The 16360-nt window shown below is 52.8% G+C and overlaps 1 protein-coding gene across 1 annotated transcript in view; it reads right to left on the reverse strand.

The window, feature by feature from the left end:
- Window positions 1-6131, reverse strand: part of CDKAL1 (CDKAL1 threonylcarbamoyladenosine tRNA methylthiotransferase) — a 612415-nt gene extending 606284 nt beyond the window's left edge. Inside the window, exon 1 of the mRNA XM_078787090.1 lies at window positions 5978-6131. Coding sequence (XP_078643216.1) covers window positions 5978-6054 — 77 coding nt within the window. The 5' untranslated portion in view covers window positions 6055-6131. The remainder of the gene's footprint in view (window positions 1-5977) is intronic.
- Between the last annotated feature and the right edge of the window lie 10229 nt (window positions 6132-16360).

Here is a 16360-nt window from a genome sequence, read left to right on the forward strand (position 1 = left end):
ACCGATTCGTGCCCCGCGCTGCTCAGCTCATGCGGCCCCTTTACGAGGCCCTCCGGGGCAAGCCGGCCAAGCATGACATTGTTTGGTCCGCGGCCATGGACGCGGCCTTCGCCAGTGCCAAACGGGCCCTCGCCGACGCAATGCTGCTGGCTCACCCGGTGCTCAACGCGCCCATCGCCCTCACTACGGACGCCTCCAACTACGCGGTGGGCGCCGTCCATGAGCAATGGGTGGACGGGGTTTGGCAGCCACTCGCTTTTTTCAGCCGGCAACTCCGGCCGAACGAGTTAAACTACAGCACGTTCGACCGCGAGCTGCTCGGGCTATTCCTGGCCGTTCGCCATTTCCGACACCTCCTGGAGGGCCGCCCGTTCACGGCTTTCGTCGACCACAAGCCGTTGGTCTACGCAATGGCTAAGGTCACGGAGCCGTGGTCGGCCCGCCAGCAGCGCCACCTCTCCGCCGTGTCGGAGTTCACCACGGACATCCAGCACGTCGCCGGCAAAGACAACGCCGTGGCCGACTGCCTTTCGCGGGCCAGCGCGAACGCGGTCCACCTCGGCGTGGACTTCACGCTCATGGCGGCCGACCAGACCACCGACACCTCGGTGCAGGCACTCCGCGTGGCGGACACGGGCCTCCGCCTGGCCGACATCCCCTTCGCGGGCACCGTCCTGCTCTGCGACGTCTCCCAGGGCCAGCCTCGCCCCATCGTGCCCGTTTCCTGGCAGCGCCGCATCTTCGCCTCCATCCACGGCCTTTCTCACCCGGGCCGGAAAGCTTCTCAGAAGCTGCTGTCGGCGCGTTTCGTCTGGCACGGCCTTCGACGAAACATCCGCGACTGGGCCAACGCCTGCACGGCCTGCCAGCGAGCCAAGGTCCACCGCCACACCCAGGCCCCGCTGGCACCTTTCGCCATGCCTGAACGGTGTTTCGACCACGTCCACGTGGACCTGGTGGGTCCCCTGCCCCCCTCGCGGGGGTTCACCCACCTGCTCACCATGGTGGACAGGACCACCAGGTGGCCGGAGGCCGTGCCCCTCACCTCCACCACCACCGCCGACATGGCGCAGGCGTTCATCGCCACCTGGGTCGCGCGCTTCGGCGCACCAGCGGACATCTCGTCCGACCGCGGCCCACAGTTCACGTCTGAGCTTTGGGGCGTGGTCGCCCGTTCGTTGGGGGTCACGCTGCACCGCACCACGGCCTACCAGCCCCAAGCCAATGGGTTGTGCAAGCGGTTTCACCGCTCCATGAAGGCCGCACTCATGGCCGGCCTTCAGGACGACGGTTGGGCCGACCGGCTGCCGTGGGTCCTTTTGGGCCTTCGCACGGCCCCCAAGGAAGACCTCCAGGCGTCCGCCGCCGAGCTCGTCTACGGCCAGCCACTCCGCGTCCCGGGCGAATTCGTGCCTGACGCTACCAGTCCCTGGTCCGCCGCTCGCCAGCGCTCGGACCTCCAGGAGGCCGCCCGACGATTTGCCCCCGTGCCGACGTCCCGCCACGGTGGCCCCCAGTCCTACGTCCCCCCGGCGCTTCGCACAGCGGAGTACGTCTTTGTGCGTCATGACGCGCACCGGGGGCCACTCCGGCCGCCGTACGACGGGCCCTTCCGGGTCCTGCGACGGGGCGACAAGTCTTTCATCATCGACTTCGGCGGCCGGCCGGACCGGATTTCTGTGGACCGCCTCAAACCGGCGCACATGGACGTCGACCGACCACCACGGTTGGCCCTTCCTCCGCGGCGAAGCCGCCCCCCGTCCACAGTTCCCCCCGCTCGACCACCCACCACCACGTCAGACCCCTCCCCACGACCCTCCAGGGGTCGCTTTGGCCGGGTCATCCGGACCCCCCTTAAATTGACCCTGCCGGTGCAGGTCGATTCTGGAGGGGCGTGTGTAGCGGTTACCGCTGGATGTACATAATCGCCTTGCACCGGCCAGAACACGGCCAGACGCGCCTCTCCCGGGCATGCCCGGACTCACTGTTCCCGGGCACGCCCGAACCTCCCGGGCACGCCCGGTCTCGTCTTTCCCGGGCATGCCCGCTCTCGCCTTTCCAGGGCTCGCCCAGAGCGTCCGGGCATGCCCGCTATCGCCTTTCCAGGGCTCGCCCAGAGCGTCCGGGCATGCCCGCTATCGCCTTTCCAATGCTCGCCCAGAGCGCCCGGGCACGCCCAGCCTCGACTTGCCAGGCCGCAGCCAAACACGCCCGGGCAGGTCCAGACTCGCCTTTCCAAGGCTCGCCCTTGATACCCGGGCATGCCCGGTATAGCTTTTGCCGGGCAAACTTCCCGACATAAATGTGTATATATATTGTTGCCCGAAAAACGGGCTTGTCAGAATACCTGAGCTGTTTTGTTTCAATAAAGCAACTCGGACGAATTCCGTCTTTGGTCGCGTCAATTCTTTCGACTCGCGTTGGAGCGCAGTTCCTTCAAAGTAAAGGATCTGCATTCATTTCTGAACTTGCATTGGTGGATTGTTATACATCTGCATTATTTTTCATAAAAAAACTTTATGTTGAACTTGAAGGCTCCAAGCGCAGACTATATATATAGCCCTCATTGAGGTAAAAATAAAAGTAAAAATCCTGCTATCGCTTGCCAAGCTAGCCGTTCCCCCCTACCCCTCCCACTCCACCTCCCCCTCCCCCTCCACTCCCCCTCCCCTCCCCCCTCTCCCTCCCCTCCCCCCTCCCACTCCCCTCCCCCTCCCCCTCCCCCTCCCCTCCCACTCCCCTCCCCCTCCCCTCCCCCCTCCCCTCCCCCTCCCCCCTCACCCCTCCCCCTCCTCCCTCCCCCCTCCCCTCCACTCCCCCCTCCCCTCCCCCTCCCACTCCACTCCCCCCTCCCCTCCCCCTCCCCTCCCCCCTCCCCCCTCACCTCCCCCTCCCCCCTCCCCTCCCCCTCCCCCTCCCCTCCTCCCCCCTCCCCATCCCCTCCTCCCTCCCCCTCACCTCCCCCCTCCCCCTCCCCCTCCCCTCCCCCTCCCCTTCCACCTCCCCCTCCACTCCCCCCTCCCACCTCCCCCCTCACCTCCCCCCTCCCCCTCCCCTCTCCTCCTCCCCCTTCCCTCCTCTTCTCCCCTCTCCTCCTCCCCCTCCCTCCTCTTCTCCCCTCCCCCCCTCTTCTCCCCTCCCCCCCCCGTTCCCTTCCCCTCCCCTTTCTCCTCCCCTTCCTTCCCCCGCCCGCAATGCCGGGTACTTCCCATGGCCAGCTGTACGTGGGCTGCTCGAGGGTTGGAAAACCAAGCAATCTTTATGTCTTGGCACCAAGTAAGAAAACCAGAAATGTTGTATACCAAGAGGTTTTGAGAAATTGAAAATTGACAAAACGTCATGTAGGAAATGTACTGTGATATTGCTCTAAAATATACATGTTCTTTTCATCATATATTTGTATTATTATTATTCAACCCGGGTGAAGCCCCCCCTCCCCCTCCCCTCCCCCTCCCCCCTCCTCCCCCTCCCCTCCCCCTCCCCTCGCCCCTCCCCTCCCCCTCCCCTCCCCCTCCCCTCCCCCCTCCCCCTCCCCCTCCACTCCCCCTCCCCTCCCCCCTCCCCCCTCCCCTACCCCCCTCCCCTCTCCTCCTCCCCCTCCCTCCTCTTCTCCCCTCCCCCCCTCTTCTCCCCTCCCCCCTCTTCTCCCCTCCCCCCCCTCTTCTCCCCTCCCCACCCTCTCCTCCCCTCCCCCCCCATTCCCCTCCCCTCCCCTTCCTCCTCCCCTCCCTTTCCCTACCCGGCAATGCCGGGTACTTCCCATGGCCAACTATACGTGGGCTGCTCGAGGGTTGGAAAACCAAGCAATCTTTATGTCTTGGCACCAAGTAAGAAAACCAGAAATGTTGTATACCAAGAGGTTTTGAGAAATTGAAAATTGACAAAACGTCATGTAGGAAATGTACTGTGATATTGCTCTAAAATATACATGTTCTTTTCATCATATATTTGTATTATTCTTATTCAACCCGGGCGTAGCCGGGTACCTCAGCTAGTATATAATTATATATATATATATATATATATATATATATACATATATATATATATACAGTGATCCCTCGTTTATCGCGGGGGTTACGTTCCAGAACCCCCCACGATAGACGAAAATCCGCGAAGTAGCGACCATATTTTTATTATATTATTTATATATATTTTAAAGCTTTATGACCCTCCCCACACTCTTATTAACCTTTCCCACACTCTTATTAACCTTGCCCATACTCTTATAAACACTTCCTATACTCTTATAAACACTTCCTATACTCTTAAACACTTTTTACACTCGTAAACATACTGTTACAGATACGACTTTGATGGTATGGTGGGCCGAGCGGGATGGCCGCCGTATCCGTACAAGTTACCCGATTGTGCCCGAATGTTGACTAATCGCGCTACGCTGGCTCAATAGGAAAGAGAAGACACCCGGCTGGGTTATAATGACACAATACGACACCAGGGTTTCGATTCTCAAGTATATTCGTACGGAAAAAGGTTAGATTACAGGGGCTAGAGGTATATTACAGGAAGACAGGCACTTAGACACACTCTTATATTATCCCCGGACAGACGACAGACACACGGGACAAAATGCTGACTCACACGGGGGTTGATGAAAAGGGGAGGCAGGTCGCGATGGCTCAGGTGCACCTGGCTCAGGGACAGAATCACGTACGGTGGTGTCCAGAGATGCGTGAAGGTATCACAGCGCTTGTGGGTCGCGACTTTGGTCTCAAGCTGGGGAGGTCGCTCAGCGCTCGGGAGGGTGGCGTCTTTTCCTTCCAAGCTCGGGGCGCATCTCTCGTCACGTCCGGCGCGGGGCCGCGTATATATCCGGCGGGGAGTGACACGCCCTCGGCTCGTTAGCGCCGCCCCAGATGGCATCGGCCCATGGCTTCTCATTGGGTGCGGGGGTTACCGGCTCCGCCCTTGACGAGGGGCCGACAGGGAGCCCCTTCGTGGTAACCCCGTGGAGCGCGTGGTCAATGGTGGCTAACCGAGCCGGAAGGAGGACGCCCACTCCCCATGCCGTCACCGCGCCGCCCCCCTCTTTTGTTGTTGTTGTTGTAGTTGGCGCTTCTTCATGGGGAAGAGATGCGGAGAGGTATGGGGAGGTCCTAAACTTCCTAACAGGTGCTATATAATCACATTCTGGTGCAACGAAGAGTCATAATTAATGGAAACAAGTCCTTAACTGACATAGATTAAGAATAACTAGCAAGATGTCCTATAATTGTCTACGTGTGGTGCGGGGGACCTGGGCACGACATTTAATGGGGGGATGAAGGGGAAGATCGGCTCTAATGGGTGTTGTTTACAGACAATGGGACTAGGGAATGGGGTAAGGGAGAGTTGGGGAGTATCGGAGAAAATAGGGGAATATTTACAAGCGGATATGGAGGCCAAATTCCATATTCGCAACATTGCACCCTTCTCTAACCCTCGGGGCGTCCCGACCCGATAAATTTTTACCTACTTTAGTGTGGCACGCAATGTAGTTCCCTCTACTATTAACTCTACCCTGAGTGCGACAGTTTTACAGATATTCACAAATGAGTAAATATGTCCCCCTGCGACGTTGCACCCTTCTCCTCACAGAAACACACCCACAGGATAACCGAATCCGGAAAGAATTCTCAAACTAAACATACAGCCGGTAGGGAGCATTATTTACAAGACTACGCTGCTATTTACACTACGATCCAGGACCTGTTTTTGGAGGAAACACATGCAGATGTTATGCATAGAGAGAGCGCGCTTGCCAACATCGATACACCAACCCACGAGTGCTCTGTGGCCGACGGCCTTTAATAACGTGCAGAGCACCCTTTCCCGAGCATCAACAGCACCACCCCACCACCAATCGGTGCAGTCACCATTGTTCATTGGAATAAAAATAACTTCAACAACCCCTAACCCTGCAGGTGTCTCTTGCTCTTCTTGTGGTGCACTTGGTGGTTAACTAAAAGTGGTTCACCTGTATGGCATAGGTGCCACGTTGACCCATAGGTCCATCCCCGGGTGGTGCTTGGCCGCAAACGAACTGCGGTCCATTGTGGGTGGCCACAAACATTGCGGTCCATATGGTGTACCGATCCAGGCAGCGAACAGCGAAAGTGCAGGCCCACAACTGCGTCGCCAGCACCTCTCTCTCCTCTCTCTCTACCCCAAAGCCAGATCCTCGGAGGTGGGAGACAAAAGAAGCAGACAAGTGAGTAAGGTGGTAAGGGCGCAAAAGTGCACGCAATACAAGATGATGCACACTGGGGGCACATGGGAACCAGGTGAGACAGGTACGTTCCTATCGTACGCCCCCCCCCACCAGGTAACCTACATGGCCCCTCCCTTACCCCTTACTGCATCCACACAACACAACACTACTCATAAACATCTACTTTACAAATCAACAAACATCCCTACTGTCTTCCCCGTTCCTCCCATATACCAAATTCGTCTTCTCTCCCTCCTAACCAATCAAATTTGCCATTTTCAACTCTCATCAAAATTTGCCATCTCCAACTGAACATCAAAATTTGCCATCACCAATTCATCATCAGTCCCTCCTAGGGAGGGAGAGATGGAATCACCCCAATGTCTCATCCACGTCGTGATGCGTCTCACAAATCCTCACAGCAATCTCATTTCCTGCAACAAACAAAGAAAACACAGGTGTGGAGTCATCATCATCACCACAGGCAAGTGGCTGCGTATGGTGCGACAGGTTCATCAATCCTAACTATCTCCTAAATGACTTTAACAACTTTACACTACCCGGGGGCTTTCTCCGGCCAAACCATTGGCCCTCTTACACTATGGGTTCTAAAAACCAATTCCCATTGGCCAAACTGTGGTGCTCTTCAATTTGGGGTCTCACTCCCCCGATTCATCTCCCGGTGCCCTCGCACAATTTCTGGGCTGCGGCGTGTACCTCTCCCAGTGGGTCTACCCACCTGCACACCTCCACCACTGCAGTTGCCTCCGAGCTTACCTGCTCCTTGCCCTAACCTAACTACCTGGGGAAGGCCCTCTGGCACTCTCCCCACTCGGTGCCCTCTCTGGCACTGGGCTACCCGGGTCCATCCTCCGGATCCTCGGGCCCCATCCACAACTCTACCGGCTCCCAGAGCCCACCTGCGGTCTCACCTGGCCGACATCCTCACAGTGGTGGAGTGCTCAACCAACTACACACACTAACAGGCTACACGCCCAGCCATTTCCACAACACTAATGCACCCATTCACAACACCATTCTGCAACCGCACCACAGATGCCAATATCCAACCACAATTTACCTGCACCCTCTACCTAACACTTACACTACCCGCCCCGGGTATCCGTGATGGGGGTCCACTCTTCCCCCATCCACACCTTCGCACCATGCACACCACTCCGTACCACTTACTCCAACTTTCTCCACACACCTGTACTTGCACACCTGTGCTCTCACACCTGGTGCCACCGGCACCCTTCTCTCCCCAAGCGCATTCGCGCTGATCCACAACACTCACTACTCATACACTGCTCCACACACCTGTCCAGTTGCACACCTGTGCAATCACACCTGTTCAATCCTCACACACACAGCATCATCTCAGCTAACTACTCCCTTCTGAAACTTGCGCTTCCCAGTCGTCCCTTTAACTATTGCGCTCCCTCGTCATTATAATCCACACTAATCTACCTGCGTCCCCACTACAGGTATCAGTCACTAACTAACCTTAACGTTACCTACTGTCATCTTCGCTAGATCCCTACACACAATATCCTAACCCACCCGGGCTAGTTTTCACCGCCATACACCCCATAATCTATTGCTCCTTTGCCCCCCACATGGGAAGGGTGGCAGGGATGCCATCCCACCACATCGGGGGTCTCTCACTACCAATTTTGCACATCAAATTTCAACAAATTAAAAATTTGCCAATCATCTGCCAATCACTGTACCATTACCAATCATCACTCTGCCAATCCTCTGCCAATCATCAAATTTTGCTTTTCTCTAATTTTGGGTCCAAAACACTAACCTCATCACCCAGTCTACTCACTAATACCTCTCGGTGCGCCAATCCCTGTCCAAAGCCCGGCTTCGTAAAGCCAAGCAATGGATGCTGGTTGTTTTGTGCCAGCGGCTGGATGCGTCCGGCACTCGGTGCAGGGACGGGGGCTTACCCGGGCCGAGATCCCACGCATCACCTCGGCGTGGAGCCATCCAATGTCCCGATCTCGACCTGCCGGCACGTCTCAACAAAACGTGGTCGCCATAACGACCCTTCCTATCGGGCTGCCAGCTCCGCCTAGTGGAGCACGGACGCGGCCGTCCAAAGCGAGGCCCAGCACGCACCGAGGGCCCGATTCGGCTATAAGTCGTTCTAAACTCTATCCCGTCTAACGTCGATGCTTCACCTGGACGCTTACACCCCGCAGCCCGTTCCTTGCTCACACATCCAGCCGTGCTCATGCTCCTCGTACCCTTCCTTACACACCCAGGTACACCCATTCCACTCACAGCCTTGGTCACACACCTGACCACCGAACACTTTGGCACACATTCGTTGCTCGCACACCTCACCAATACACCTCTTCGCGCCCCCTCCTCGGTCACCTCCTCTGTGACAATCACAGGTGTGCTCTCATTCGCACACCCAACCACGTGCCTCACCACCAACTCCAGCGTGCATTCCCACTCACGCTCTACCATTCCAGGTGTGCATCCTTCCATCCCAGGTGTACATCCTCTCTCACCTGTCACAACTAACTCACGCTCCATGTCACTCTCACTACTCTCACCTCCATTCTTGGCAACGCACTCACCCTTACTCTTGACAGCACACTCTTTCCCCATGCACCTGTCCGTCACACACCTTTCTCGCGCACACTCTCCCGTTACACCCTCTGTAACACTCACCACAGGTGGACACTCTTCCTTACTTCTGACAGCGCGCTCTTTCCTCATGCACCTGTCCGTCACACACCCTTCTTGCGCACACTCTCCCGTTACACCCTCTGTAACACTCACCACAGGTGGACACTCTTCCTTACTTCTGACAGCGCACTCTTTCCTCATGCACCTGTCCGTCACACACCTTTCTCGCGCACACTCCTGCGCACACTCTCCCGTCACACCCTCTGTAACACTCACCACACCGCGCTTCCATGTGCTCCCTCGCACACGCGCTACGACCGACTCATTCTCGCCAACACCCTCACTCCTGGGCACACACTTTTTCCTCACACACCCCAGAGTCGGACTTTCTCGCACACCTCCTCTTTCGCACACCAGACCTGTCACACACCTCACCAACGGCCTTTCACGAACACCCGGGTCTATCTCGACCCCCAAGCTTCTTAAATCCCCTGGCGCATCATACGCACGACCATATTGGTCACCACTTACACCGGGTCCTCTTCCTCTTCGCTTCTCCTCCATCACCTGCGAATCCCTCATCCGGTTAGTGAGCACCTCATCACGATCCAAACACAGACTTTGGACCAATTCTTTTATCTCCTCTTTTATCTCTTTCTTATCCCCTCTCCGTCGCTTCTTAATTTCGCTCACCCCTTCTTCCACTTCTTCTAATTTGTGCCTCACCTCTTTTATTCCCCGGTACGTCTCCTCAAGCTCGTCCTCCAAGGCTACCTTGACCGTTTCCATGTGCGTCCTCACCTGCCGGTCCTTCGTCTCCATTACCTCTATCACCTCGTCCAACCTCGTTGTCAGTCCCCCACGTACCATCTGACATTCCCTCTTCGTCGCTACCAAGTCATCTTTTAGTTCTTTCTGTGTCGCCTTTAAACCTCCTAATACCGCAGTGTTCCTTTGAACCTGCTCCACTAACTCCGTCTGTCCCACCGTCAGCTGCTCCACCTCCTGCGTCAGGTCCTCTATGCCCCCTTGTAACTTTACAGTCCCCCTTCTCACCTCCTTCTCCATGTGCTCCTTACAGTGCCTCACCTCCTCGCGCACTCCTCCGACCTCCTCACTCACTCCTCTTCTGATCTCCTCTCCCATCACTTGCATCTCCTGCCCAGATGCCACCCTCATCTGCTCCATTTCCTCCCTGTGAGCATCCAGTTTGGTTTCTACCCCCATTCTGACCCCCTCTATCTGCTGCTCCATTTGTTTAACTTCCCTTTCCGCTTGGTCCCTCATGTCCCTCAATTTGCCTTCCATACTGTTTTCTAACCCCTCTAACCCATTTTTCACTCCCTCTATCTGATTCTCCTGGGCAGCCATTCTATTTTCTACCCCCGTTAACCCATGTTTCACCTCTTTCATCCCGTTGTCTAACCCCTCAAAATTATTGTCTAACTTCCCAATTTTCTTGTCTAACTCCTCAAAATTATTGTCTAACTTCTCACCGGTACCCCTCATTTGGCCCTCTAATCGCTCACCCTGAGCATCCATCCGGTTCCCCAACCGCTCACCCAATCGCTCAATCTGGCTCCCCATACTCATCTGTACAGCTGCCTGTAACTGCGCAATGAGGGCCTGCATGTCAATCGGCTGCATGTTAAAGCCCGGTGATACAGCCGGCTCGGCTACCGCACGCTCGTGCGAGGCGCCTTTTTGCGCGCCCGCTACTTCGTGCGTGACGGCGCTATTTTGCGAACCTGCCGCCCTCACTGCTTCGCTCTCCTCCTGTCCCTCATTTTGGTCCTGGATCGACCCTACCTCACTCTCCCCTACCGGACCCCAGCCGTCTTGATCCGCCATAGCGCGACTTGCAAAATTCGAGTTTCGTAAAACAAAACAAATTTCGGCCGCTCCAAATTTTGACCAAATTTTTTTTTTTTTCCTCTATTCGTTTTTTTTTTTCTTCAAAATTTGGTCGGGCCTCGAATCTCACTCCCGACACCAATTGTTACAGATACGACTTTGATGGTATGGTGGGCCGAGCGGGATGGCCGCCGTATCCGTACAAGTTACCCGATTGTGCCCGAATGTTGACTAATCGCGCTACGCTGGCTCAATAGGAAAGAGAAGACACCCGGCTGGGTTATAATGACACAATACGACACCAGGGTTTCGATTCTCAAGTATATTCGTACGGAAAAAGGTTAGATTACAGGGGCTAGAGGTATATTACAGGAAGACAGGCACTTAGACACACTCTTATATTATCCCCGGACAGACGACAGACACACGGGACAAAATGCTGACTCACACGGGGGTTGATGAAAAGGGGAGGCAGGTCGCGATGGCTCAGGTGCACCTGGCTCAGGGACAGAATCACGTACGGTGGTGTCCAGAGATGCGTGAAGGTATCACAGCGCTTGTGGGTCGCGACTTTGGTCTCAAGCTGGGGAGGTCGCTCAGCGCTCGGGAGGGTGGCGTCTTTTCCTTCCAAGCTCGGGGCGCATCTCTCGTCACGTCCGGCGCGGGGCCGCGTATATATCCGGCGGGGAGTGACACGCCCTCGGCTCGTTAGCGCCGCCCCAGATGGCATCGGCCCATGGCTTCTCATTGGGTGCGGGGGTTACCGGCTCCGCCCTTGACGAGGGGCCGACAGGGAGCCCCTTCGTGGTAACCCCGTGGAGCGCGTGGTCAATGGTGGCTAACCGAGCCGGAAGGAGGACGCCCACTCCCCATGCCGTCACCGCGCCGCCCCCCTCTTTTGTTGTTGTTGTTGTAGTTGGCGCTTCTTCATGGGGAAGAGATGCGGAGAGGTATGGGGAGGTCCTAAACTTCCTAACAGGTGCTATATAATCACATTCTGGTGCAACGAAGAGTCATAATTAATGGAAACAAGTCCTTAACTGACATAGATTAAGAATAACTAGCAAGATGTCCTATAATTGTCTACGTGTGGTGCGGGGGACCTGGGCACGACATTTAATGGGGGGATGAAGGGGAAGATCGGCTCTAATGGGTGTTGTTTACAGACAATGGGACTAGGGAATGGGGTAAGGGAGAGTTGGGGAGTATCGGAGAAAATAGGGGAATATTTACAAGCGGATATGGAGGCCAAATTCCATATTCGCAACAATACGTAATTTTAACAACATATAAAATTCTAATGGGTACTCACCATTGAAGATACTGTAGCGACCCATGGGTCCCCCAAGCAAAACCAGCATCAGAATCTCCTTGCTCCAGCCGGTGACGTCACCGGCGGGGATCCGCGGCGCAAGCGTGGCTGGTCACGTGACCACCAAAGCGTGCCGCGCGTGCGGGTATAATAAGCTACACCTGTTGATCACGTGACCACCGAAGCACGCCACGCTTGAGAGGCGTGGCTTTCGGTTTCGGTTTCTGGTTGTGCTTTATAATGCAGCCCGATAAACGGGCTTTTCAGTGTTCCCGAGTTGGTTTTGAGAATAAATATCTTCTCGGACGAGTTTGTGTCTTGCCCGTCATTTCATCCGTATCAAGCAAGAGCCCCGGCTCTTCAATACTACAACTTGCGTGATGAAGATGATGATGAATTAGCTGTGCAGTACTGATGACGATGAAGGTGATGACGATGATGAATGTACTGCACAGCCAGAAAGAGCATTACAGTTACCCATTACGTGGGTAACTAGCGCAAGTGGAAGCTGCCGCATCTGCGTTTTCCATATGCACGACTCTTCGTCTCTTTGTCTATAGTAATACTCTTTGTCTACTCTTTGTCTATAGTAATACTGTATATACTCTTTGTCTACTCTTCGGCTGCCGCATCTGCGTCTCTTTCCACTGTACACTATGTACAGTATTTTATTTCTTGTAATATGTTTTAATTACTGTATTTTTCTTATTTTTTTACGTTTTTAAATTTTTTAGGCTAGAAAATGCTTATTTTACCACAAAAATATTTAAAATAATAGTATATAAAAATACATTTATACCGCAAAATCCCGCGATATAGCGAAAAATCCGCGATATAATTTTACATATACTAGCGAGAAAAACCCGCGATGTACCGAAGCCGCGAAAAGTGAACCGCGATATAGCGAGGGACGACTGTATATATATATATATATATATATATATATATATATATATATATATATATATTGTTGCGGATCTGCCGCCGGCCTTCTCCCCTTGTCAAGGGGGATTAATCCCCTTGTCTTTACTGACCTGGCACGACCCGAGACCTATTACGTCCCTTCCGGACAGCACCAAATCGGGTTTCGGGACCAAATTCGCTCATACCTTAATACTAGCGCTGCCCTGGAAGCGAGGAAATAAGCCTCGCACGAACCACGTGTGATGGTGATATGCCGAGCAGTTTGCGTACACGTGATCCCCGCCATTATAGATAGTGGAACCCGATTCAAGCGGTTTTACCCGTGCCAGGCTTAGTCAATGGAAAATCACAAAGATGATCAAATTCAGAAGAAAAGGAAGAACAAATAGGTTTAATTATTGAACCTTGTAAATATATATATTATTTACAGCTCAGGACGAAGAGACACAGGGAAGCTTAGACAGTCTTATGCTTAATACCCAAGGTCAAACGGGCCCGTCTCACTCACACTGACACGGGGTATTGCAGATGGGCAGGATGTTCACCAGCGCCGCGGTGGTGGCCCAGGATCGGCCCTGTCTCACTCTCCACGGTCCCCGGCACATCCCACGAAGATGGAGGTAGGCGAAGGCAGGGACTCGTATCGTGTCGCTTGAACAAATGGGTAATAATCTCGGGGCGAACGGTAGAGGGCGGACTTAGCGTGGCTGGCGGTTATTCAGCCGCGTCCACTCGCTTTCGCTGAACTGCGCAAGTTATAACCGCCCTGGCTGCGCCCACGTATTCCTCGTAACCAAGTTCATACAGCGCGAATGATTCTCTTCAAGCGCATCTCCCTTCTCAGAACTTAGAAGTCACTCCAGCGCACCTCTCCCATAACTCTGGGGGCTCCCACCTGAACTCACGCGCAACTCAACTGAGTACTGGCGAGCGCCTCTCCCATAACTGGACTGAGGTGGGGGCTTCACGCAATTGGTTTTATTGCCACTCACTTAACCCGATCGATGTTCCAACCACGCCCTGTGACGCAGTGCTGCAGCCACACGCTGTGAGCCCTGATTGGTGACTCATGCTTAACGTTCTCGCCTCGCCGCTGCGACGACCTCGACCCTCCTCCACCTTCCGAGGCCTACCTCGTGTTAACTCGCGCCCAACACAACCAGGGCATTTTAGCCGCAATGGATCGAGCCGATGGACGTGGGATGGTTTGTAGAAGTAGGGCCTATCCTCCTGTCTTTACAACAACACAGGATTAACACTGGAAGGGGCCTAGTCTCACATATACTAAGACATAACTATACTACAAATGAGGCTGCATGTTTCTTGTGTGACTAACTATGAGGGGAAAACCTTTAACCTTTATTGACTTCTACTCTATACATCCCAAAACCGCAGCAATATATAGATATATACAGTCAGGTGAAAAAGTAAGTCCCATGTAAAGTTTTGACTTTTCTACATATTTCAACATACAGCTATTTCATCTTCATTTCAACAATATTGATAGATAAAGGTGATATAAGATAACAAATATCATGAAACATTTACATTTTGTAGTCTATTGTATAATTTTAATAAACATAAATGCAAATTTCGCATGTGTAAAAAGTAAGTATACCCTTGGCTCTAATAGGTGGTATTGCCCCCTTTGGCAGAAACAACCTCAAGTAGGCGTTTCTTATAACTGTCTACCAGTCTCTGACATCGACTGGGAGAAATTTTTGCCCACTCCTCCATGCAGAATTCTTTCAGCTGTGCGATGCTTGAGGTGTTTCTTGCATGCACAGCTCGTTTCAAATCCCCCCACAACATCTCGATGGGATTTAGATCCAGGCTTTGACTTGGCCATTCCAGAACCCTCCATTTCTTTCTTTTCAGCCATTCCTTGGTGGATTTACTCATATGTTTAGGGTCATTGTCATGTTGCAAGGTCCACCTTCGGTTGAGCTTCAACTTTCTGACAGATGGCCTCACATTATCCTCAAGCACCCTCTGGTACAAGGAAGAATTCATAGTGGATTATATGATGGTGAGCTGCCCAGGCCCTGATGCAGCAAAACTGCCCCCAAACCATAATATTTCCACCACCATGCTTTACAGTTGGTATCAGGTTCTTGTAGTCAAATGCTGTCTTTGGTTTTCGCCAAACATGTCTTCTGGTACTGTGGCCAAATAGCTCTACCTTTGACTCATCTGTCCAGAGCACATTGTTCCAGAAGTGCTGGTCTTTGCCTAGGTGTTCATTGGCAAACTTTAGTCTTGTCCTGATGTTCTTTCTGGACAGCAAAGGTTTCGTCCTGGCACACCTCCCATGTAGATCAAATTTGTGCAGCCTCTTTCTAATGGTAGACTCGTGCACTTTGACATCAACAGTGGCAAGTGCTACCTGTAGGTCCCGTGATGACATTCTGGGGTTCTTAGAGACTTCTTTCAGGATCTTGTGGTCTGCTCTCGGGCTGAACTTGCTGGGGCAGCCTGGCCTGAACAAGTTGGCAGTTGTTTGGAATCTTCTCCACTTGTAGATGTTCTTCCGGACAGTCGAATGATTGATTTCAAATTGTTTGGAGATCTTTTTAAATCCCTTCCCAGACTCGTAGGCATCTAAAACCTTCTTTCTGAAGGCCTCAGAGAGCTCTTTTGATCTCGGCATGGTGACGCCGCACACTTCAACAACAAAGAGCAAACCAAACTAAATGTCTGAGGTTTAAATAAGACAGGTTCCTCCAAGATCCTCTCTAATGATGTTGTAATCATTTGCACCTGAGCTGGTGCACCTGATTCTAATTTTAGGTATTTGAAGTAGTGATAAATGTAGGGGTGTACTTACATTTTCCACATGCAAAATTTGCATTTATGTTTATTTAAATTATACAATGGACGACAAAATGTAAATGTTTCATGATATTTGTTGCATTATATCACCTTTATCCATCAATATTGTTGAAATGAAGATCAAATAGCTGTATGGTGAAATATGTTGAAAAAGTCAAAACTTTACATGGGGTGCACTTACTTTTTCACGTGACTGTATATATATATATATATATATATATATATATATATATATATATATATATATATATATATATATATATATATACATATATATATATATATATATATATATATATATATATATAATTATATATATATTTATATATATATTGTTACAGATACGACTTTGATGGTATGGTGGGCCGAGCGGGATGGCCGCCGTATCCGTACAAGTTACCCGATTGTACTCGAACGTCGACGAAGCCGCGCTATGCTGGCTCAATTGGAAAGAGAAGACACCCGGCTGGGTTATAATGACACAATACGACACCAGGGGTTCAGTTCTCAAGTATATTCGTACGGAAAAAGGTTAGATTACAGGGACAAGAGGGAAACATAGGAAGGTGGGCACT

The sequence above is a fragment of the Myxine glutinosa genome, chromosome 11 (assembly GCF_964187855.1).
Source record: "Myxine glutinosa chromosome 11, kmMyxGlut1.1, whole genome shotgun sequence".
NCBI lineage: Eukaryota > Metazoa > Chordata > Myxini > Myxiniformes > Myxinidae > Myxine > Myxine glutinosa.